Source organism: Panicum virgatum, chromosome 1K (genome assembly GCF_016808335.1).
Source record: "Panicum virgatum strain AP13 chromosome 1K, P.virgatum_v5, whole genome shotgun sequence".
NCBI classification, from domain to species: Eukaryota; Viridiplantae; Streptophyta; class Magnoliopsida; order Poales; family Poaceae; genus Panicum; species Panicum virgatum.
The window spans coordinates 48,543,715-48,565,369 of NC_053136.1; the positions used below are offsets into that span (position 1 = coordinate 48,543,715).

General features: G+C 46.1%; 1 protein-coding gene across 1 annotated transcript; it reads right to left on the bottom strand.

Moving 5' to 3' along the window:
• Positions 1–512: 512 nt before the first annotated feature.
• Positions 513–6,881, bottom strand: LOC120649859 (protein CROWDED NUCLEI 1-like). The gene is made up of 9 exons (XM_039926772.1): positions 6,602–6,881; positions 6,120–6,318; positions 5,193–5,402; positions 4,536–4,789; positions 4,172–4,442; positions 4,009–4,092; positions 1,512–3,619; positions 1,221–1,413; positions 513–1,059 (listed from the first exon to the last, which is right to left on the bottom strand). Exons 2-9 carry the CDS (start codon positions 6,255–6,257, stop codon positions 847–849), a joined length of 3,471 nt encoding a protein of 1,156 aa, XP_039782706.1. The 5' UTR covers positions 6,258–6,318; positions 6,602–6,881; the 3' UTR covers positions 513–846.
• Positions 6,882–21,655: the final 14,774 nt, after the last annotated feature.

The following is a 21,655-nucleotide window of genomic DNA, read 5'->3' on the forward strand; positions in this document are numbered from 1 at the left end:
CTGAAATTAGCTTAAATTTAGTTGAACTTGTGGCACAAAAATAAAAAAACAACACTTGATAAGGGACAGAGGGATATGTGATAACAGGATAAAAGTTTTGACTGGCAGAAGCTGCTGGCATTCTGACTTGCAGGGTTTCGAAGGGCGCACAAACAGTCAGGCCGTGTTTAGTTTTTTTACATGTAAAAATTTTGCGTTAGAATTTTGTTAATTTGAAGTACTAAATAAAATCTATTTATAAAACTTTTTGCATAGATGATGGGTTGTAAATCGCGAGACGAATCTAATGATGATAATTAATCTATGATTAATCTATAATTAGCAGATGGTTACTGTAGCACCACTGTTGCAAATCATAGATTAAGTAGGCTCATTAAATTCATCTCGTGATTTATAACCCATTCATACAAAAAGTTTTGTAAATGACTTCATTTAGTACAATATGCATGTATACCAACATTCGATGTGACATTTTTTTTTTGCGGGTAAAGATCTAAACAGGGCCTCAAGCATGCAAGACACAATACTTCTCCGGCTGACAAAAGTCAACACTTTGTAAGGTCAATGAAGTAATCCGGACCTGGGAAAAGGAACAACAATTACAAACAAGCTACTGGTGTTCCAGGCATCATCGCCATTGTACATCTCATGAGCTACTTCTGTGAGCGCCATCAAACTATGTCTACTACAAATATATTTCAATTACACGGGAGCCAAGCGCAATTGAGTGGAAGATCTACCAGTACATCACCAAAAGCACACGTCCTACATCATCACCAAGAATGAGAAATCATGAATAGGAAGCACAAAAGTTAAACAATCTATTCAGCAGCCTCTTCTCGATTGTCATGTTGTGAAGAATGACCAGAGTTTTTTACTGATAGATTGGTTTCGTCTCTCCGAATCATCGTCGTCCTCATCATCCTGTTCTGCCCCGAGCTCACTTCCAGATGGAGTCATAGGAACATCAGGCAGTGCATCTTTACCCTCCATGATATCACCACCTTCCTTACCAATGCCCTCTGCAGGGGCAGGGGCAGGGGCATCGCCAACTTCAGCCTAAAACAAAGATAAGGTCCCAGTTAGCTATGGAATCTGGTCCTATACGTGCTTAACAACCAAAGAGGCACGTGTGTGACACAAATTGACAAATGTACCCAAATGTTGAAAGCCATAAAAGGATTGGCCAGTCCTGAGCACAAATATATTAAAGGTATTACCTGGGAAAACTCATGCAACTGCAATGCACCATAGTCTGCAGATTCTGATGCCCTTTTACTCTCAGGGGCAGGCTCCTCAACAGCCTTTGATGTTCCTTCCGTATCATCAGCAGTAGCATCTACCTTATGTTTACTTCCTACCTTTGCAGCTTTCTTTTTATCAATTTGGACTGTTGCAGCTGTGGCATTTGCACTTTGGAACAAACACAGTGCACAAGTATTAGTTCAGGAAACAAAATAAAAAAACAAAGCAACCCCAAGTAGATATGAACTAGGGATCAATATACTTACACTGTACTGCGTCTCAAGTTGTAACGCTTTTCTCCTGGGATCCCTGCCACTGCTCCAGCAGTTTGCCGCCTCTTGCGACGCTGCCCTCCAAGTGAAACACTTTCTGAATGTGCCTCGCTGCCTTCTTCATCTTGTTCGCTTATCGTTGCTGCTCCAGCAAAACGCCGCTTACGTGTACCTACTGCAACTGGGTCCCCCTGACCATCGTTCTTCTCAAAAGTCTCGCCAAGAATCGTTTTAGCATCTTCAACTACAGCACGAACAGATCGTGTCCTCTTCACACCACCTTTCCCTCTACCCTTCCTGTTTTGTTGGCGTCGTCCTTGCTTTAATGTTTCAGGCTGTAAATCTGCTTCTGCAGGAGCTGCAGAGTCCTTTCCGTTTTGATCTACCGAGGCAATAGTGGCATCAACTGCCATGTCGTTAGTGCCATCAAAAGATCGAGTTCCACTAACATCTATACCATTATCTGCTACACCAAGTGAAGACTCCATCTGGACATCATCAGCTGGGTCATGCCTTTCGGACTCTTCATTGTCCTCCCTTGCTCCACTATCAGAAGGGAGATCATCCTCAGCATCAAAAGAATCATGTGCTATCTCATAGACAGGAGTTGGCTCATAATCTCCATGGCTCTGTGATGCTTCCTCCAGCCTTGCACCAAAAGTTACGTTATTTGTTGGCTGCTCTGACGACTGATCACCCTTTTTTACAGGAGAGAATTTGAACAGCCTAGAACACTTCTGTAACAAAGATAAACGACCACCTGAATTAACAAGGGTTCCTGTATCTGGAGCTGGTGTATCAGCGTTCAAGGAACGGTCATCTCTCTCAACAGCCAAACTGGGGTGCTCAATTTCAACACTGTCTTTAAGCGCCAGAGAATCTAATTCCTCAAAGAGAGAAATCCCACAGTTTTTGCACACCTTATACTTTTCAAATAGATTAATAAGGTTATTCCTGTCCCTGTTATATGATTCTCGTCGTAGTTTCAAACTCTGGCTCAGCCCGTGAAGACTATCAATATCTCTTTTAATATCTGCCTTGTCAGTTTCCAGTTTCTCTCTTTCCTCAAGTAGAATTTTTCTTTCCATCTGCAGCTGCTTTTTCTCTGATATTATCTTCTGAATCTTGGACTCATTTAACTCAATTGCATGTCTGAGTTTATTTTCCACAAAGTCTATTTTCTTGTTTAGCTCATTTTCCTTGGCTTCCAGTTCCTTCTCTTTACTTGCTTGTTTTTGCTCCATCTCCATCTCCAGTTCGTGCCGATGGAGCTGCAACTTACGCTGAAGATCAGCACGTTCTCCCTTAAGAAGTTCGTCATTCTCCATTTGCTTGTGTTTTATATCATCATTCAAAGCCTTTTCCTTGCGATCAAGATTCTCCAGCTTTTCCTTGTATCTTTCTTCCATTTCGAGCTTTGCATCATTTAACCTCTTTTCTTCACTGTCACGCCACCGTTCTAAATCCATCCTCTCAATATTCACCTTTTTGCCTTCCTCTACTAGATGAGCTCTTTTTTCATCTAGCTGTTCCCACTCTTCTTCAAACTTCTGCCGCTGCTTCCTCAAATCTTCAATTTCTTCAGAGAGGGAGTTGCTTCGCATTCTGTACTCCTCAATCTCCTTCTTGAGTTTTTCTGTCAGCACGCTATGCTCCTGCCTCTCTTCCTCTGTGAGTTTCAGATTATTCTGCTCTTCTAATATTCTTTCCTTTTCAGCTTCTAGAGTGGATTTGATCCTTTCAAGCTCTGATTTTGACATCTCAACTTGATCTTTTTTCTGATCCATACGCTGCTTTTCTTCCAGTAACCTCTTGTCATCATTTTTCAATGATTCCTCCCATCTCTTCAGAGCTTTGGATTTGGCATCCAGATCATTCTGCCAACCTTCCATTTCTTTCTTCTTGTCATTCAATACCTGCTCACTTTTAGAGAGCTTAGCCTCCAAAGATTTGACATTTTTCTCCCTTTTCACTAAATCCGCTTGCTTGTGCACCATCTTTTCATCAAACGATTTCCGTTCCCTCTCTAGTTCTAACTCAAAATCCCGTCTTTTGGTTTCAAGCTCCACCTGATAATCCTCAAGAAGCTTCTGAAGCCCTTCCTGGAAAGCAATATTATGATGATTGATGATTAGACTATCAAACATTCACTAAAAGCGTGGCATTCTATAATAACAGAAGAAATGGCATACAGTGAACACTATTTAATAATAATATTGGCAAGCACTAAAGTGAACTAGGAACGGAGGCAACCCAGCTAAATTCGACCTCATATGATGGCAAACCTATATGCAAAAATTCCTTAAAAATATGGTAAATAATAATACAGGAGCAAGCTATGGCACGAAGGAGCAAAAGATAACAGAAATTCAACAGGCCATAAGGTACAAAGGGTGTATGACTAAGACCAGTGTAAAGAGTGGCATAAGGGTATCCACTTATTGGTAGAAGCAAAATGAGGTGCACAAGGCTAATTCTCTGTTCTACTTACTTTTTCCCTAATACTGGCCGTTTTTTCTCTCTCAATCAGTTTCTTTTCTCGTTCTTCCAGCTCCTTGCGCTTTGAGTTAGCATCCTGTGAAACAAATCAAAATGAGAAAACTGAATTCTCAACACCAGATAAAGAAAAGGCAGTCAGGAATCAGATTAAATACCATTTCCTGTGAATGCAATTCATTTAATCTTCTGTTAATATCATCCTCTTTAGCTTTCAAAGCAAGTTTATTTGCCTCCACTGACTTTCTTGCTTCCTCCAGTTCACCATGTTTTATCTTGAAAAGTTGGTCATTCTTGTTGGCTCTCTCCTCTCTATCATTTATAGACCTCTGCAAATCAACAAGTCTGTTCTGACTTTCCTTCAGCTTTTTCTCCCATTCCTGCAGTGATTCCTCCTGCTCCTTGAGTTGTTTTTCCTGTGCCTTCCGCCTAAACATGGCAAAACAACAGAACTTTAACCACATGCGTTGCACAATCAAGTCAAGCATAAGTAGGAAAAACAAAATAGCAAAACTGACATACTCAGTCTCAAAATACAGTTTCTCCTTCTCCAGTCTGCGTTGACGAGCTTCGACCTCCTCTAAATCTCGGTCAGCTTGTGACTTCTTACGGTTAGCCTCTGCAAGTTTGGCATCTGCAGCATGAAGTTTTCCCTCGATCTCCAAGGATTTTTCCTCCAAACTAGCCTCAAGGGATTGAGCATCTGCTGTCTTTTTCTCAGACATAAATTTCACCTCAGCTATCTCTGCGCGTATTTCACGCAATGCTTTTTCCAACTGCAGCATTAAGAAAACAGCAGTAAGGAAATATTTCAGATATAATCAGTAAGAAAATATTTCAGATATAATCAGAAGGCAATGTACAGGAAAATTGTACTGATATAATTGTAACTATATAACTAAAGAGTGGAAAGGCAAACACAATACAATCCATGTAGTGTTGCCTATCAATTACTTCACAAGATCATCCTGGCTACTAAAGGTCACTTTCAAAATTAACAGATCATGGAAGGGTATGGATATACTATTTTTCTATTCCGTTCCAAATAATGTATCAATCATCACATTTTTACACAGAAGCATACAGATATCAATCTTGCTCTGTTACTCATGGCATCTCCAGGTCAGAATTGTGTTGCTGGAACAGAAAGAATAGGAATTCTTAAACAAACCAACTTACATCAATGACACATTGTTTCTCAACACCCAATGCTTTTCGCATGCTCTCCTCCCGCCTTTCATATTCTGATATAGCATTCAAGTGTGCGGCTTGTTCCCGCTTCAATATCTCCTCTTTCTGTTTCAGCATTTGACTGACTTCCTCAAGTTTTTCTGCCCATTCTTTCTTCTCAAGCAAGAGCAACCCCATATTGTACTGATATTCATGCAACTGCAGACATACATAAACAGAGAAGTAAATAACTATTACAATTAATGACCAAAAGTCAATCAATTGGAGGTTCAAAATACCTCATAGCAAATAACCTGCAATGAGGAAATAAGAAATTGGACACAGAATAAAAAATTCCATGAATGTAGCATGGGATAAAAGGCAATCACAAACTTTGCATAGGCATGCCTTCTTTTAAGTGATATTTTTGTTACAGTTCTTTCAGCAATTGAGAACACAATGTAATTATATTTTTCAAATCACTGAAACAAACATGGAAAAATATTTAATAGGTGTAAAAAAATCCTATAGCCCATAAGCCCTGGAAGTACTGCTTATTTCACAAGTATTTGTTCATTTGGCCATCTGACATTTGGCTTATGTCCAGAAGTGGTACATAGTAAACCCCTCACTCCATCATAAGCAATGCTGCAACAGTTTCGTAACTAGTTTTCTTTATGCTGATAAAATTTGATACCACAACAGACTTTTGAAAAGCGCCAGGGTTTAAAGTGAAGAATTGGATATCTACAAATTAAAGCATTTTTTATCTTTACAGACTGAATACATTCTACAGAAAGTTAGATATACAATAGTTCATCCTACTTCAGAGTCCTAGTTTCAGATCATTTCAAAACAAACATGAGCGGATAAACATAGACAATTCATATTCAGAAGCTACACCGACTGGACGAGAGTACAGAGATTTGGCAAAACCTCGTGCTCAAGCTCGGCGACTCTTCCTTTCCCCTTTCCAAGGGGCGCCGACGCGGCCGGAGCGCCACCACCACTCCGCTGGTTCGCCGGAGTCGGTGTTGACCACCCGGTCCACCCTTTCCCCTGCGGAGTAAACATCACGCCTTCTTCCTTCCAATCCCTTCACGGCTCATCCAAGAACCAAAGCGCCTATCCCTCCCTGCAAACTCCCCAAGCCAAGAGAACAAACAGGTTACCAAACCAAGCTCCCTCCACCAAAACCCTAATTATCAAGAATACCAAGCCAAGAAACCCTAATTATCAAGAAAACCGAACGAATCCGCCACCAGGGCAACAAGAAACCCCGGCATTACCAAGAACCAAGAAGCGGTCAACGAAGCGCTCCATGGTTGTAAATTTTGAACCCCCGAGACAGAAACCCCCGAAATCCCAAGAACCAAGCTGAGAAAAAAACCGAACGGATCTACGGAGTGGGCGCTCACCGGGAGGCGCCCGGCTCGCTCCCGGCGGCCGAACGCGGCGCAGAGGCGAGGGGGGCGACCGCGCGGGGTGTACGGGACCTGGCGCTTGGGTCGGGTTGGGCTTCGAGTTGGGGGGTTCGGTTGGTGGCTGCCTGGCTGGTGCGTCGTGCGGCCGGATTTGGGAAAGGGGGCGGCAGTAGGGGGAGAGGGAGAGAGAGGAAGAGGGGTAGCGTGGTAAATTCTAGTGGCTGGCTAAAAAGCAGTGCTCGGAGGGAGCGTGCGGCGCGGCAAATGACCACGTTACCCACCAGATTTGGGGGGTTCGATGACGTGATCATTTGAATGATTGAATCCGACTCGGGGTCCTCTCATTGGACTATCAAAAAAAAAAGAGGGTTAACGGGGAAATCGACGTGAGTGGATGCAGGTGCCTGTCAGCCTGACACTGGACAGCTTAGGTTTGGAAAGTGCTGTGCAGTTTGTTCCGTATTTAATTGTGCAAAAAAAAAATGCAGCAATTTGAATTTCACGTAAAATGAAACAGCTTGAGTGGTTTACTTTCTCTGGAACAAGATTGCAAACTTTCGATGAATCTTTGATCATAGACACAGTCGAGACTTGAGAATTTGACCAAATTTTTGTTGAAAGAAAAAAATGAAGGTGACCAACCCTTTTGGGGGGAAAAGTTCCATAGGCGGATGCAACTGTTAGATTAGCCTTTAAAAATCCTTAAAGATGTGTTCGAGGATATTTCTACTTTTTAATGGATTGGAAGTTTGCATGAATGCTCAAGAAGTCAAAATTGAGTCTCAATAGTGCTGAGAGGTATTGCATTTTTTAGGTTTCAATCACGTTTCAATTTAAGAGTTTTTGTAACACGTATTTTTCTGTACACAAATAAGTATATATTTGCAAAAAAAAACACTCTTGCATTTTCCTATTACTATATCAGTATAAACGAGATCATCTAGTATCACTCGTTTGGAGGAGATATCAAAATATAAATATCAAGCGGCACACTGAGAATGATCATGTCCTTCATAAGTACGCATGTTGATGATTTGATTTCAGTTCAGATACCATGCTCTAATCTTTTTACTCGTCCTATGGTCTCACATAGAATAGAACCAACGGTTTGGCTAGCATGAAAACGACCCCTACTCCTTGTGTCATCATCAGACCCATAATTCTAATCCCATCCACCCTAAAATAAAACAATGCCAGATGACGTCTTATGCTTAGTGTTTGGCAAGAGGATGCAGACAAATCCAGGAGCCCCATAATTAAGCGAGCTTAGCATGGTACGACATGCTCGCATGACGCGCGCCAGGGTGGGGAGAGACTCCATCATTCCGTCCTACGCGGCAAACCCATTGGCCAGCTCCTTAACATGTCCGTTCCCCGTTGGATCGTATCAGAACATGGCCGTGAGACGGCTCTGCTCGGCGAGGACAAGCAACGTAATAAAAAGAATCCAAGGACGACGGGACGCCAGCCAAGCGATGTTCTCCCGGGAAGCCCAACGGCTCGATGGGGGGCGGCGGCGTGGTTTCCACGATCACGAGGGCGCCACGGCGCGCGCGGGCTCCCTGGGCGCGGGAGCAGGGGCAGAACCGTCAGACCCGCGCGGGAGCAGGGGCAGAACCGTCAGACCCGCGCGGTGGCCACGAGCTGCGGGGGGTGGGTTTGGAATATTCGCCGCCGCGTTGCGTGACGCTGCGGCGCAGCGCGCCCGCGGCACTGACTGCACCCGCCGCCCTCGCTGTCGCTGCCGCTGCCGCTGGGGCGTGGACCACCGAAAGGTGGGGCGGGCGGGCGGGCCTTATCGGCTCGTCGCCGCCGCCGTCAGTTTTTCGTGGTGACAGGTGCGTGGCGAGGCGGCGGCGGCGGGGCCTTCCCCCGTCTTTCCAGCGTGGTGCGGCGAGGCGCCAGGGTAGGCCTACGCCAGGGTGTCAGGGGGAAACGGCGGCTGCCTGGCTTGGCTAGTGGCTACAGATACCTGCACTTCTGAATTCTGATCCACTACTATTTTTTTGGGGCGACACAACATTGTGCAGACTATTTTTGGAAGCAAATGGCAAGTGATATTTCAACCCTCAACTATCACGATCGTCCGATTTTCAACCCTGAACTCCAAAACCAGACATCCTGCGCTCTCCAACTATCGAAACCGTGCAAAATACCCCCCTAAACCAAATACACCCCGGTTTTCAGCCACGTCACCCATCCACGTGGCGCCAATGGCCACGTCAGCTACCCTCTCCTCTCTCTTTCTCTCACAGACAGGTGGGCCACCAAGAAGGCCGGCGAGGAGATCACCCACACGTACAACCACATCTACGGCCTCTCCGTCACGGCGCTGGAGGACCCCTCCTCCCCGCTGCGGCGGCGGCGGAGCTCGAGCTCCGAGCTTTGCCGGCCGCCGCCCCCTCCTCCCCGCTGCCTCCTCCTCCCTCCGCCTCTCTGGCCGGAGGCCATGGCGGGTCATGGCCCGTCCATGACGGTGGCGGCCCTGGCTGTGCGCATCCCCGCCGGCCGGATTTGCCACGGGATCGATGAGCAGAAGCTCATCGCGGGGAGGCGGGCGGGCCCTCTGAGCGGCGGCGGCGAGCTGCTGCGGGCGGCGGCGACGGGGCAACCTCGAGCTCGGGCCATGGCGCGCGGCTCGGCTCGAGCTCGAGCTCCCTCGCCGGCGCGCCCCACCTCCGACCTCCCTCGCTCCTATCTCCCTCCGCCACTGCGCCTCCTCCCCGGCAAACTCCGCTGCTCCCTCGGCCGCCGGCGCCGAACTCCGGGCGACGGTGGTGGAACTCCAGGCAGCGCCGCGCGGTGGCAGCAGCAGCTCCCGGCAGCGGTGGCGGAGGTGGGCGGCTAGGCGCCCGCTCCTCTGACGGTGGCGCGCATGGGAGGCCTCGAGCTTGCGTTGCGCGCGTGCGGATCTGGTGGGCTCAAGCTCGGGCAGCCTCGACATCCGTCCCCATCCAGCTCGGGCGGCAGCGGACAGCACATGGCATCGGGTGCGGCGGTCTGCGTGCGGCGACGGGTGCCCCTCCTCTCCACCTCGAGTTTTCGTGCACGGCCGGCGAGCTGGAGGCGCCACGGCACAGCACGGCACGGCCGGCGAGCTGGAGGAGGAGAAGCACGGGCACCGCCCCCTGGCGGCAGCCGGCGACGGCAGAGGAGCAGAGACGAGAGGAAGAGAGGATAATGGGGCAATTTGGTAATTTCTGATGGGAGGGCCAGACTGCCAGCCACGTCACAAAACCACTGCCACGTCATAGCAATACCAGTCTGGTTTTAGCTCAGGGGGTATTTTGCGCGATTTGGTTAGTTCAAGGGTGTGGGATGCCCGGTTTTGTAGTTCAGGGTCCGAAATCGGACGATCGTGGTAGTTTAGGGTCCAAAAACAGACTTATCCCTAGAACCAGCATATTTTGTACTAGCGGAAAAAAAAAGAGGAGCAAAACCAAACAAAAGCGCCCTTTTTCTTCTCTTTTATTAAATTGTTTCATGTAGCCGCTGCTGCTTTTCTTTGTAGTTTCTGCTTGTCAAGTCCAAAGAAACATGGACCGCCGTTCTTTGGCTTTACTGTAACAGTGAAAAAAATTATGGGGAGAGCCGAGATAGTTTGTTACAGGCAACGTAGTAACATCAAAATGATGTCCAGGTGCGGTTACACATTGGAGTACATGGCATTGAGTAAATAATACTTACTATTATTATATACTACTGCTCCTCTAATCGCTTTTACACGCCATCTGTGCCCTTCTCCCCTACTCCTAGTGAAGTGATTGGACAAAGCTCGCTCCTGACACAGTGTATCTGTTTTTCAGTGTTTGTTCAAGAAAAAAGAAAACTAAACACTGCTAGAAAATTGGACATTAATACCGTGCGGGAACCCTGGTTAGTATTGGTTTCCTGCCCGATACCGTCCGAGCATTTAGTACCGGTCGATCTGACCGGTACTAAATGGTCAGAAACACCAATCGGTACTAAAGATATTTTTGCTAAAAAAAATTAGGTTGCTTCTCCCGCTCCTCATCTCTTTCTCTCTCCTCTTATTTTTCTTTCACCCATCGTTGCTCCATCTCTCTTATCTGTAAGAACAAACCTCTGTTCTTCAAGAACAAAGAAAAAACAAGATAAGCAGCATCGGTGGGAAGAAAGTTGAGAGCAGAAAGAAAGGGATGAGAACAGAAAAAGCTTCGCTTAGATTACAACATTCGAGCCAAAGATTACTGTTGGTGTCCCGACCTGGGGGCCTGGATCCCAACTAATAAATGCTGCGTGTTTCCTCGTCCCAGATGATGATGCAAGAGGCAATCACAGTAACGCACGGTTTATCCTGGTTCCAGCCGCGGGGCCGTACGTCCAGCAAAGGGGGTGTGCGAGGGCACTGTATTATCTTGCACCCGGAGTGCTTGTAGTAGGGGATACAAGCGAGGCGAGAGAGGGAGGGAAGCTCCCAAGTCTCTGCTAGGAGTGGAGTCGGTTGAGATGAGTGCTCAGTAGTGCTGAGAGTTCTCTTGGGAGCTAGAAGCCAGAGAGCCCGCTACCCACCACCCGGCTAAAGAAAACCCACCTCCTCTTTTTATAGTCACAATGAGGGGCGGTGCACATGAGTGGGGGCATGGAAGTCGCCGTTTTCCCCTGAATCGCGGGGTACAGTAGTTGGACACTGTAGGAAGTACACTGTGGGAAGGCGGCGCGCGGCGCTGTCGTCCTGGGTTTCGTCCTTGGTTCTGCGAGGATCGTGCCGGTCGTCCTGCAGTGTCCTTGTAGGCGACGCGCGTCGCCGATGTGTGGTCTTCCATATACGGCGCGGTGGCGTTCGGTGGGCCCTACGGACTAGAGTCCCGCATGCACCAGCGGCAGCGGGGTGCGTGGCAGCCCCGGGCCCCCCGGTCGGAGTGCGGGCGTGCACACTAGGAGGTCCGGGGGACACGCGGCGGTCCCGTACTCCACAAGAGGGGAGGTCTGGGACTCCGCTCGTGCGTGCTGAGTGCCCTCTTGGAAGGACACGTGACATCGCCGGACCCCTTCCCCAGTGGGAGGTGAGTCCGGATGGTCGGTGTCGGCAGAATAGTAACGGGAGCAGTGCCGGACCCGTCTTGTCCCGCGTCGCATGTCCCACAGTGCTGCTACCGCCTCTGGAACGGCGGAGCGGTGACCGAAGTCAGCGGATGGGACCCCGGTCACATCCACTGTGGGAGTGGTGGCCTGACGCCGCATGTCCTTTGAGCCGTGGCAGAGTGGCTGGCTTTCAATGCCTTCGTACGGCGAGCGGTTGGGCGGCGGGGCCGTTTGTCCCTTGTGCTGAGAGACGGCCTCGAGCGAGGCGGAGAACGAGTCACCGCTCGAGGGTAGATCCGCTACCCTCGAGCGAGGCGGAGGTGCGTGCGTGATCGAGGGTCCCGAAGGGAGCCCTCGAGCGAGGCGGAGAATGAGTCACCGCTCGAGGGTAGGTCCGCTACCCTCGAGCGAGGCGGAGATTGTCTAGCGGGCCCGAGAGGGACCCTCGAGCGAGGCGGAGATCGTTCCGCGGGTTCGAGGAGGATGTGAATGGGCCGCGTGCTGGGCTTTATTGAGTCATTTCCTTTCTTCCAGATTGGAAGGAGGCCGTGGGCTTAGTTGGCTAAACATGTGTTTATGTTTTTAAAAACGGTCTTAGTACCCCGATTAGGGTGTCCCTAATTGTGATACCCGACAATTACAAAAATCTAAATATAAATTATAAGAAAAATTATACAACACAAGAGATTCAATAAGAAAAAATTCAACATTCAGCTACATATCTGAAAGTGCAAAAAAAATGGTAGGCCAGCGGCGGTAGCCCTCGCCCACCTGCAGGAGCCCGCGCCGGGGCTTCCGCCACCGCTGCAGGTGGTGCCTGCCGGCGCGCCTCCACGGCCACGGCCTGGTCGCGCTCGCCGGGCCGGCGCGCCTCCACGACCACGGCCTGCCCGCGCACCTTCGCCGGGGCCTGGCCCCCGCCCGCCGCCGCCGGGGCCTAGCCGCGCGGCATGCGCGCCTCCACCGTTGCGGCCTGGCCCCGCCCGCCGCCGCCGGGGCCTGGCCGTGCGGCATGCGCGCCTCTGCCGCCATACTGCACCTGGCCACGCACTAGTGCAGAGCCAGAGGATACACTCCAGGGGGGGGGGGGGGGGGGGGGGACTCTCCGGTGGGTGGGGGTCGCAAGCTCGCAGCTGCCACTGGGCTGATGAGGAAGTGAAAGTGAGCGGCACTAAGAGGGAGGGAGGGGATAAGGTTTGGGTAGTTGGGCCTATAACTGGGCTGGGCTGACATTGTTCACAAATGGGTCAAAATTAAATGGAACGTCACTTTTAGGCCCTGCTTTGAATCACGTTTATATATTTTTTCTTGATTTCTGTTTTTTTATAAAAAAAATAGATAATAGAACCTGATCCTTATATATCTGATTAATCTAGTACTACGTTCGGTTGTCTCCTCGTACCAGGCTTGAGTCAGCTCCAGAACATAGTTAGGTTAGGCATCAATGATTGTTCTTTGTTGCAAGTACGCGGAACTAATATATAGTCACTTGCCGACAGCCGAGGTTATACATGATCAATGCTGGCCACATTATTAAGTAGGAGTACTAGAAGTATTAACCTAGGCAGCTTGCGCTTCACAGTCAGATAGAGCTACTGAATCAGATAGGAGTTTCTGGCTTTCTGCTCCTTCCTTCAGTCAAGGCGCCGATCAGGACACAGGAGATGACTAATGAATTTATTGGGCACAACCGATTATGGATTCTTTTTGTCCCTTGTTGGAATTTGCCCCAGCAGGGCCAGAAAAAGGACACTTACAGATGACCCAGAATATTTGTAATCAACTCCTGTGAATAGGACTCGCATTAATGTGGTTTTGGTTGCCTCTACGTGGAGGTACATACTGATCTGAGAACTTGTGATTAATATAAGTCAATTAACCGTAGGTTACCTGACAAATTGCAGTATCTTTTGGCTGCAGTTCCAAGTGCTCAAGAGATGATCGCTGTGATTCTGAATATACTTGCCGACAGCGGACGTATGAATTACTCCATGATCAATAAAAACCATAGTTTTAACTAAAGCAGATTGCACTTCACGATCAGAGAACAAAAACCCTTATCCAAATACTAAGAGTTAGACTGCACTGACCTTGACTATTACTGGACCTGGTCCATATCTAATACTCCTTTCAGCTGTCCCTTAGTATCAGGCTTGAGCCAAAGTTCCAGGACTTAGCGTATAATCAATGCATGTTCTTAGTTGCTAGTACGTGGAACTAATATACTCACTTGCCAAGAGCCGATGTATATATGATCAATAAAGGCCACATCGTTAAGTAGAGTATTAACCTAAGCTGCTTGCGTTCCAGTCAGATAGAGTATCTTCTCCATTAGTCCTTTTTCTTCCTTCATTCAAGGCATTGACTAGGATGCAGGAGATGGCAACTAATGCATTTGGGCTCTTTTTTTTAGATTATGGAAAAAGTTTCGGCCTTGATCATTCTCATTTGGGCTCCCTTGCGGTGGCAGGGCACGGAAAAGGCACTTACAGATGATCCACAATACTTGTAATCAGTTCAGTTAAAAAAATACTTGTAATCCATTCATGTTAATCAGACTTGCATTAATGTGCTTTGGTTGCCTTACCTCTACGTGGAGCTACTAATTATCTGAATACTTGTGGTTAATATAAGTCAATTAACTGTAGGTTTCCGGACAAATTGCAATATCTTATGCCTGTAATTCGAAGTGCTCAAGATATGAGAGCTGGATTCTGAATATACTGCGTAGAGATTCGTTGAATCATCACGCCTGCAGTTCGAAGTGCTCTGGATATGAGAGCTGGATTCTGAATATACTGCGTAGAGATTCGTTGAATCATCACGTGGATTCAGGAATGTGCACCTAGAGCGATTTTTTGGTTGGAGTTGTAGTTACTGTTAAATGTACAAAGATGATGCATTTTCTGACGAAATTGTCGTTATCCATTCCTAGTGCCTCATAGTGAATTGTCAGAGCTAGCTGCTCATATTCTCTGACGATTATCTATGTTTTTATCCTAAATATATTTCCTGCTCTTAAGAGCTGGGTAAAGCTCCTGATGATCTTTGGAAGTACAATTCACCTCTAATACAGCAAGATTCATGGTGCAAGAGCTCTCAACTATTACATACGAAATTAGAGAGTGCATGACAAATTTGTATGGACACGAGGCACACATTTAACGTCAAATAAAACTCATGTGAAAAAACCACCGGTTTTTGCTATCTAGACAACGAGGATTATTTGATATGAATGGTACAAGTTTCAAGTCTACACTTACTCTTGCCGACAGCAGAGGTATCACCAATAAAAACCATAGTGTTAACTTCCTTCGGTCAAAGAACTGATCAATCAGGGAGATGATAGTTGCCTCTGGAGAGTCTGGACACAACCAATATTTGATTTTTCCTTTCTAATTGGAATATGCCTCCTGTAGGGCTGGAAAAGGCATTTGGATAAAAAATTCTTATAAACAGCTTATGGTATTCCATTTTTTAGAACAATCATCTTATGTTAACTAGGACTTGCATTAATGTCTTTTAGTTGCCTGTACGTGGAGTGGTTGGTAATCTGACTATTTGTTACTTAACTATGTGATACAAAGCAAATTGCAGTATCTTTTGCTTGAAGCTAGAAATGCTCACAAAATGATCGCTAGCTGTGCATTTGAATATCCTGTATATTCGTTGAATCATCAGATGGAATCTGCATTTAAAGTGATCGTTGCTCGGATCCAGACTGCATGAAGCACATAACTGTATAGTTTTCTTTTCTGACGAAACTGAAGTAGTTACCAATGCATATATGGCTCGGAATCCAGCTAGTAGTGTGGTCCAGGGAAGATTGCCATGGATGAACAAGAAGGTGCGTTATCATAAATCTTAAGTGCAAATGGCGACTAATCTACTCCATGTATATATGACTCGGAATCAACCAGAACACTGCATGACACTCCGAATTTCATTTTCGAGGACTCTGATCAATTCCATTCCCTGTTTCTTATTTATTCCGTTATATCCACAGTAGCATAATTTCCCCTCAATTAAGCCAGCAGCACCAACTGAAAAAAATGACTCCCACTGCAGTGGGCTCAGCTGATTATTAGATGCTACTACTATCTTCTTCTCTAGCTGGGATCGAGTCTTAAGACCGGTCGTTCACCTACTTCTACAATGAAACAGTGGAGGCTCCCTATTCTCTCGAGATTAATCTAGGCGCTCCTGTCATTAGTAGCAGTCGATTGTTGACCGGACGGCAGTAAACAGCACACGTGCGAAAGATCCCGGGCGGTTTCACTGTCGGCGGACTCTCACCAGCGGCATCGGCAATAATTTGCGCCCACAATATTTTTAGGTTTCAGAGCATAGAAATTCTCGCGCACACGAATGGAGAGCTTGTTGAGCTGGAGCTGCTGGATGTCTCCAACAGCAACTGCGATGTGCGGCGGCCATTTCCGCAGCAGAATGGGCAGTGGGCGTCTTGCTCGATTTCTTTAGGGCAGTGATCAGATCAGCATGCACCTTCGTCCTACAGGCTCCAGGACTCAACATGCGTGCAGCGGTTGTCTACTCTGACCGCGCAACAGCAATAGCGGCGTTCGTCCTGTCGGTCCCTCGAAACTTATTACAATTCCTTCTTTTTTTTCTGAAAGGAACTTATTACAATTCTGTAAATGTTTCAGTGCACACCTTTTTCTGGACATTTTCGGTGCAAAATTATGCGGTTTGTCCTTCACTGTGCATAACTACGAGGACAGAAGAATTTTCAGAGTCGATGCAGACATTAACTTCTGATCTGCCGACCTTGCGAGAAGCATAAATTTTTGTCAGAGAAAAAAAGAATAGTAAAAGGTGATAAGATGGCCCTTGAAGCTGTTCCTCCGCTAGGTTGTTTCGCCGCATCGCAAATGATCGCCGATCGACGACTCATGGCATCAGTAGAATATTAGTTGACCGATTACACGCTACATGCAGGCTATTAGCTTTACAGATGATGCACCAATAATCAAGTAGCCCCACGAGCTGACTCTAACAAAAGCTTTGGCGAATTTTTATCACTCATCATCAGATGATTCGATTGGTCCAGAGAACTCATGAGTGCGCAGCATGTTGTCTCATGATCGTAATTCTGACAAATATAGCAGATGAGATGGTATTTGGGAGCACTGTGTGGCTACATACTAATGTGTGTTTCATTGTCCGAGCTACACACATGGTGCTGTACAGTCAGCAGAGAGAGAAATTTGTGATGATAATGCAGCAACTAACGAGCTAGTTAACACAGCAAAAACCTAATTCTTCCGGCTGGCCGACATTTCACAAATCCTTGCAGTAAACCAACACTTAGAGCTCATCGGTCTGTGAAAAAGCTATAGACTGTATGTCGTCAGCCAGCCGGAGGGCCCAAATAGGAGCACAAGCATATTCCTAACAGTCCGCCGACTAGAGGTCGATCCATTTCTGTTCATAAATTAGTATATGTAGAAAACTGTCACATCCTAGTAGCAGCAGGAAACGAAGATGCTCAACCAACGGTTTAATTTGCTTCAAAGGTTTGACATTTTGGGAAATGAATAATCATGCTTCAGATACAGACAAACCAACTCTAAATCTATAACTCAAGTACAAATTGGGTAAGTCATCAAGAACCTTTAATTTTTCCCTAATAAAATAATCATGTGCTACTAAAACCCACATGCATCTCCAATTATTGCCTTCAAAATAAATGTCGTAATGATATAAAACCTGAAAAGCCAAGGAGCTAGCATCCGTGTTATTATGCTATACTTTAGCTAGTCCTTCACAAGCCCAAACAAGTAACAGCAGACTGTAGGCAGGACGAGCAACCACTGTCTACTTTACCAAGCTTACTGTAGTGTGGCAACAAACAACTGCCGTTACACCGATCGTGTGTAGTGGTAAAGTAGCTAGAAATGAAACTACTGTCTACTTTACCAATGCAAGATATCAGCGATGCACGTGTGCTCGCCGGACCGCACTGAGGCAGCCATGCATGCCGCACGCTTAACCTACCAGAGCCGCTGCGCCCTGCATGCTTAGTTTTGTGTCATCTGGCCGCCTGGTCGGTTCATTTCTAGCTAGCCTCCTCGTCTTCCTCCTCTCCCAGCTGGTCATTGTTGCATGCGCCAATGCGCCATGGCAAAGGAATCCTAGAGATGGATGGACCTAGGAGGAGGAGACAGCACTACTTTCACCTGCATGCTGTTGCCCGCAGTCCAGGCCAGGACGATCACGTCAACTGCCAAGCGAGGCCGCTGGGGGTTAGTTGGTCATCAGGAAGATAAAACAGCAAGTTGCCATCATAAATGAACTCCACATGCCTTAATTAATTGAGCAGCCATGGCTGGCACGGGTGCCATTAATGCCGTAATCTCGCCGCATTAATTGCCTAATCTTCCCACACATTGGCAGAAGGGACTTGTCAATTTTTTTCTTCCTTTTCTTTGATTGAGGTGGTGGATTTATCTACTAGTTGACCCGTTAAAGCAATTTTTAACTCATTCTATTTTTATTTACATATCGTATTAGATTTGTCTTAAGTCAAACTTAGCAAATTTTGACCAATTTTATAGAAAAAAATAATATTTACAATATCAAATTCGTTTCATTGAATCCTCCATGAAGTAGTATATGTTTATAGTGTATATGTTGGATAGTATAGTTGTTGCTATATTTTTCTATATAGTTGGTCAACATTAGTTAAGTTTGACTTAAGATAAACTTAATATGACATGTAAATTAAAACGGAGAGAGTATAACGAAGTGAGTGAGTATATTCTCCAAAGTTAATACGGCCGGTATAATTAGAGCCTAATACTAGATAACGTGGCCGGTAGATTGAGACATTGAATATAGTATATTCTCCAAAGTTAATACGGTTCCACGTCATATTGGATTGGAGTGAGTGAGTTAGTTTTCCATGTTTATCCTATCGAACTATACTAAATTTATCAAATTTATGGAGAAGAGTATTATCATATCCTATTTTATGTCGTAATAAATCTAATGATGCTCATTTGATATTATAGATATTATTGTTCAGATCGATGACGTGAATCGGATGGAGATGACATGCGCTGAACTTGACCGTGAATCAGCGCGCGCATTCTCCATGCGTCCGTACCCAAACAGAGTCCCGAAAGGCCGAAATTAATGCCCGAGCCCTCGCAAGCCGGCCATGATTTGAGCTCGCTCTCCACACGTCGACGTGCATGCACGCATGCTAGTCTTGAGTCTTGACTCGCAATTAAGGGGCCTGCTGCTCTATGCTACCAGGGTTGTGTTTAGATTAGTAAAATGGTAGCAAAAAAAGTCACGTCGGACACTGTAGTATACTGTAGTATTTTTCGTTTGTTTGTTGTAATTGTTGTCCTATCGTGGCCTAACTAGGCTCAAAAAATTCGTCTCGACGTGTACATTAAAACTATGCAATTAGTTTTTTTATTTACCTACATTTAATACTCCATGCATGGGACAAAAGATTTGATGCGATAGGTGAATAGTGAAGTTCGGAGAGAGAAATTTTGAATCTAAACACAGACCAGATCAACTTCAGACAAGGGGATCGGACGGAACAGTATCAACAGCATTGATGGCGCGCATGGATACTGCACTGCATTAATCACAGCGTGTGAGTGTATAAAAAAAAAAGGAGCGGAGGGCATTGGGTTTCTGATCTTACAGACAAACAAGGAACAGGCAGCTCAAGAAGAGCAGGGAATTGCCTGTAGTGTTTGATTTGCCAGCAACCCAGCATCAAGGCCAAGAATTAACAGTATCCAAAGCACATTGTTCAGCATCGAAGCCAAGGGGTTAACAGCATCCGAAGCACATTGTCCCGCTATTTTAATCCCTAAGCACTTCAACATCAAGATGACAAGATCCCTAGGGGGTACTAGTGCTGCTGCGCTACATTCCGCCAATCAAATTGATAAAGTCAATAGAAAGTTGTATACATGCAAAGCAGCATCACCTAAAGATCTACTCCCTCTCTTTCAAATTATAATTTGTTGACTTTTTTAATCCAAGTTTGACCACTAATTTTATTTAAAAATTCGTGCAAAATATCATATTTTTTGCATCTTGCTTTGTTAATAAAAACTCTTCAAGAATAACTTAAATTTGATTGTTTGCATAAAATTTTTAAATAAGACTAGTTGTCAAACTTGATGTTAAAAAATTAACGAATTATAATTTGGAACGGTGGGAGTACAGCCGACATCAAGGAGACCAAGTTAGAACTTCTAAATCTGCATTTTTTTAGACACCCTCCAACAAGTTGGGACAATCTCTTTGGAGGTGCATTGTAAGGAACATAGCCCCATCTAGATCATTGTTTGTGATTTTGGTGATTGAATGACAACATAATCAATGAGACTAACAAATTTGTGAGATCACATTTGTAGGCATTTTTAGGTCCCATGGATATAATTTAAAATGTCCAAACTATCGTCAAGATGTAATATCCAATCCATCGTCGAGACACCATGTCCAATCTACCATCAAGATATCAAGTCCAAACCGGCGTAGAGGTGCCAAAGTATAGTGAAAATCCGTGACAAATTGGACGAGGAGATGCAAAGTCAGCTGCACCGGTCAAACCGATGCTGCACCATTAGTGCATCCGATAGACCGATGCCCTAGCATCGGTGCAAGTTTTGGTGTCAGATGGGATCAAGTCAACACAGCTCTTAGGCACCGGTTTAACCGACGGGTCAATGACAGGCATCGGTGCTTTCAACGTACTATTGTCCAGAGACGATGTCAAGTACGCATCAACCAAGCCTTTAGCACCGGAAGAATCGATGCCCCATCGGAGCAAAGCATCAGAGCAATGACATCAGCAAGAAAAGAAGTGTGCAACGGCTCCTGTGTCACTGGTTTAACCGACGCCCTAGCATCGGTTTAACCGATGGTTCTAGGCTTTTGCTGCGGCTGTGTCAGTGTGATCGGAAGAACTGATGCCCTAGCACCGGAAGTTCCGATGCCTACGCAGAAAACTGGCCAACGGCTCTAAACGGCTAGTTCATGTTTGTGGGCTATATATATGCCTCACCCCGGCCATTTGATGTTTGCTGGAGTTCCTAGAAGCCTCATGCACATCCAAGAACACCTCCAAACCATCCAAGAGCAAATAGATCAAACCCTTAGGCTTAGCACAAGCTTTGTGAGTGTTAGTGCTAGGATTAGCTCTTTAGAAGAGTGTGAGAGCAAGGTGCTGTGCCTTGTGGCTGGTTCTAGAGTGAACCACACTTGTATCTCGGTGCGCCGGCCCCTTGGAGCATTGATGGCTCGCCGGCACGTCAACGACCCTCCGGTTTGGTGTGGAGCGGCGTCGACAACATTGTGCGGGGGACGGAGACCCCTACTTCGTGGGCAAGCTCCCTTAGTGGAAAGCAGGATCAAGGTGACCGTGATTGTATTCACGGAAGAGACTTGATTGCCGGAAGTGATACTCTTCGTGAGTGCTTCAACAACGTGGATGTAGGAGCGCCTTTGTGGCATCCGAACCAAGAGATAAATCCTCGTGTCAAGAGTTTGCTTCCTCTCATCCCTCCTTTAAGTTTCCACATTTTATATTGCAATCTTTGTGCCTTTACTTTCATAGAGTAGTATTTTGATAGGATTGGCTATAGGTTGTTAAACTTTTTTGGGATGAGAGTTTCACACTTGAAGAACTATAGTTGCACATCTAGATAGCATGTTTTAGTTTAAATTTTTGTGCAAACTAGTTGGAGCCACATGTTAAGATTTTTAGAGTGCCTAATTCACCCCCTCCTCCTCTTATGCTAGAGCACCCGACCACTTTCAAGCATGGACAAATGACAGCATGCAGGATCCTCAAAGCTCAGCACCACCATGGCACCATGCATGTTGGTGCAGCCGGTGTTGATGTTGTTCTTTACATCCTCAATTTCTCCTCTAACACAATTGAACCGGCACTAGTGCATCGCACATTGCATGACTATGCATGCATGCACGCCACACACACACACCACC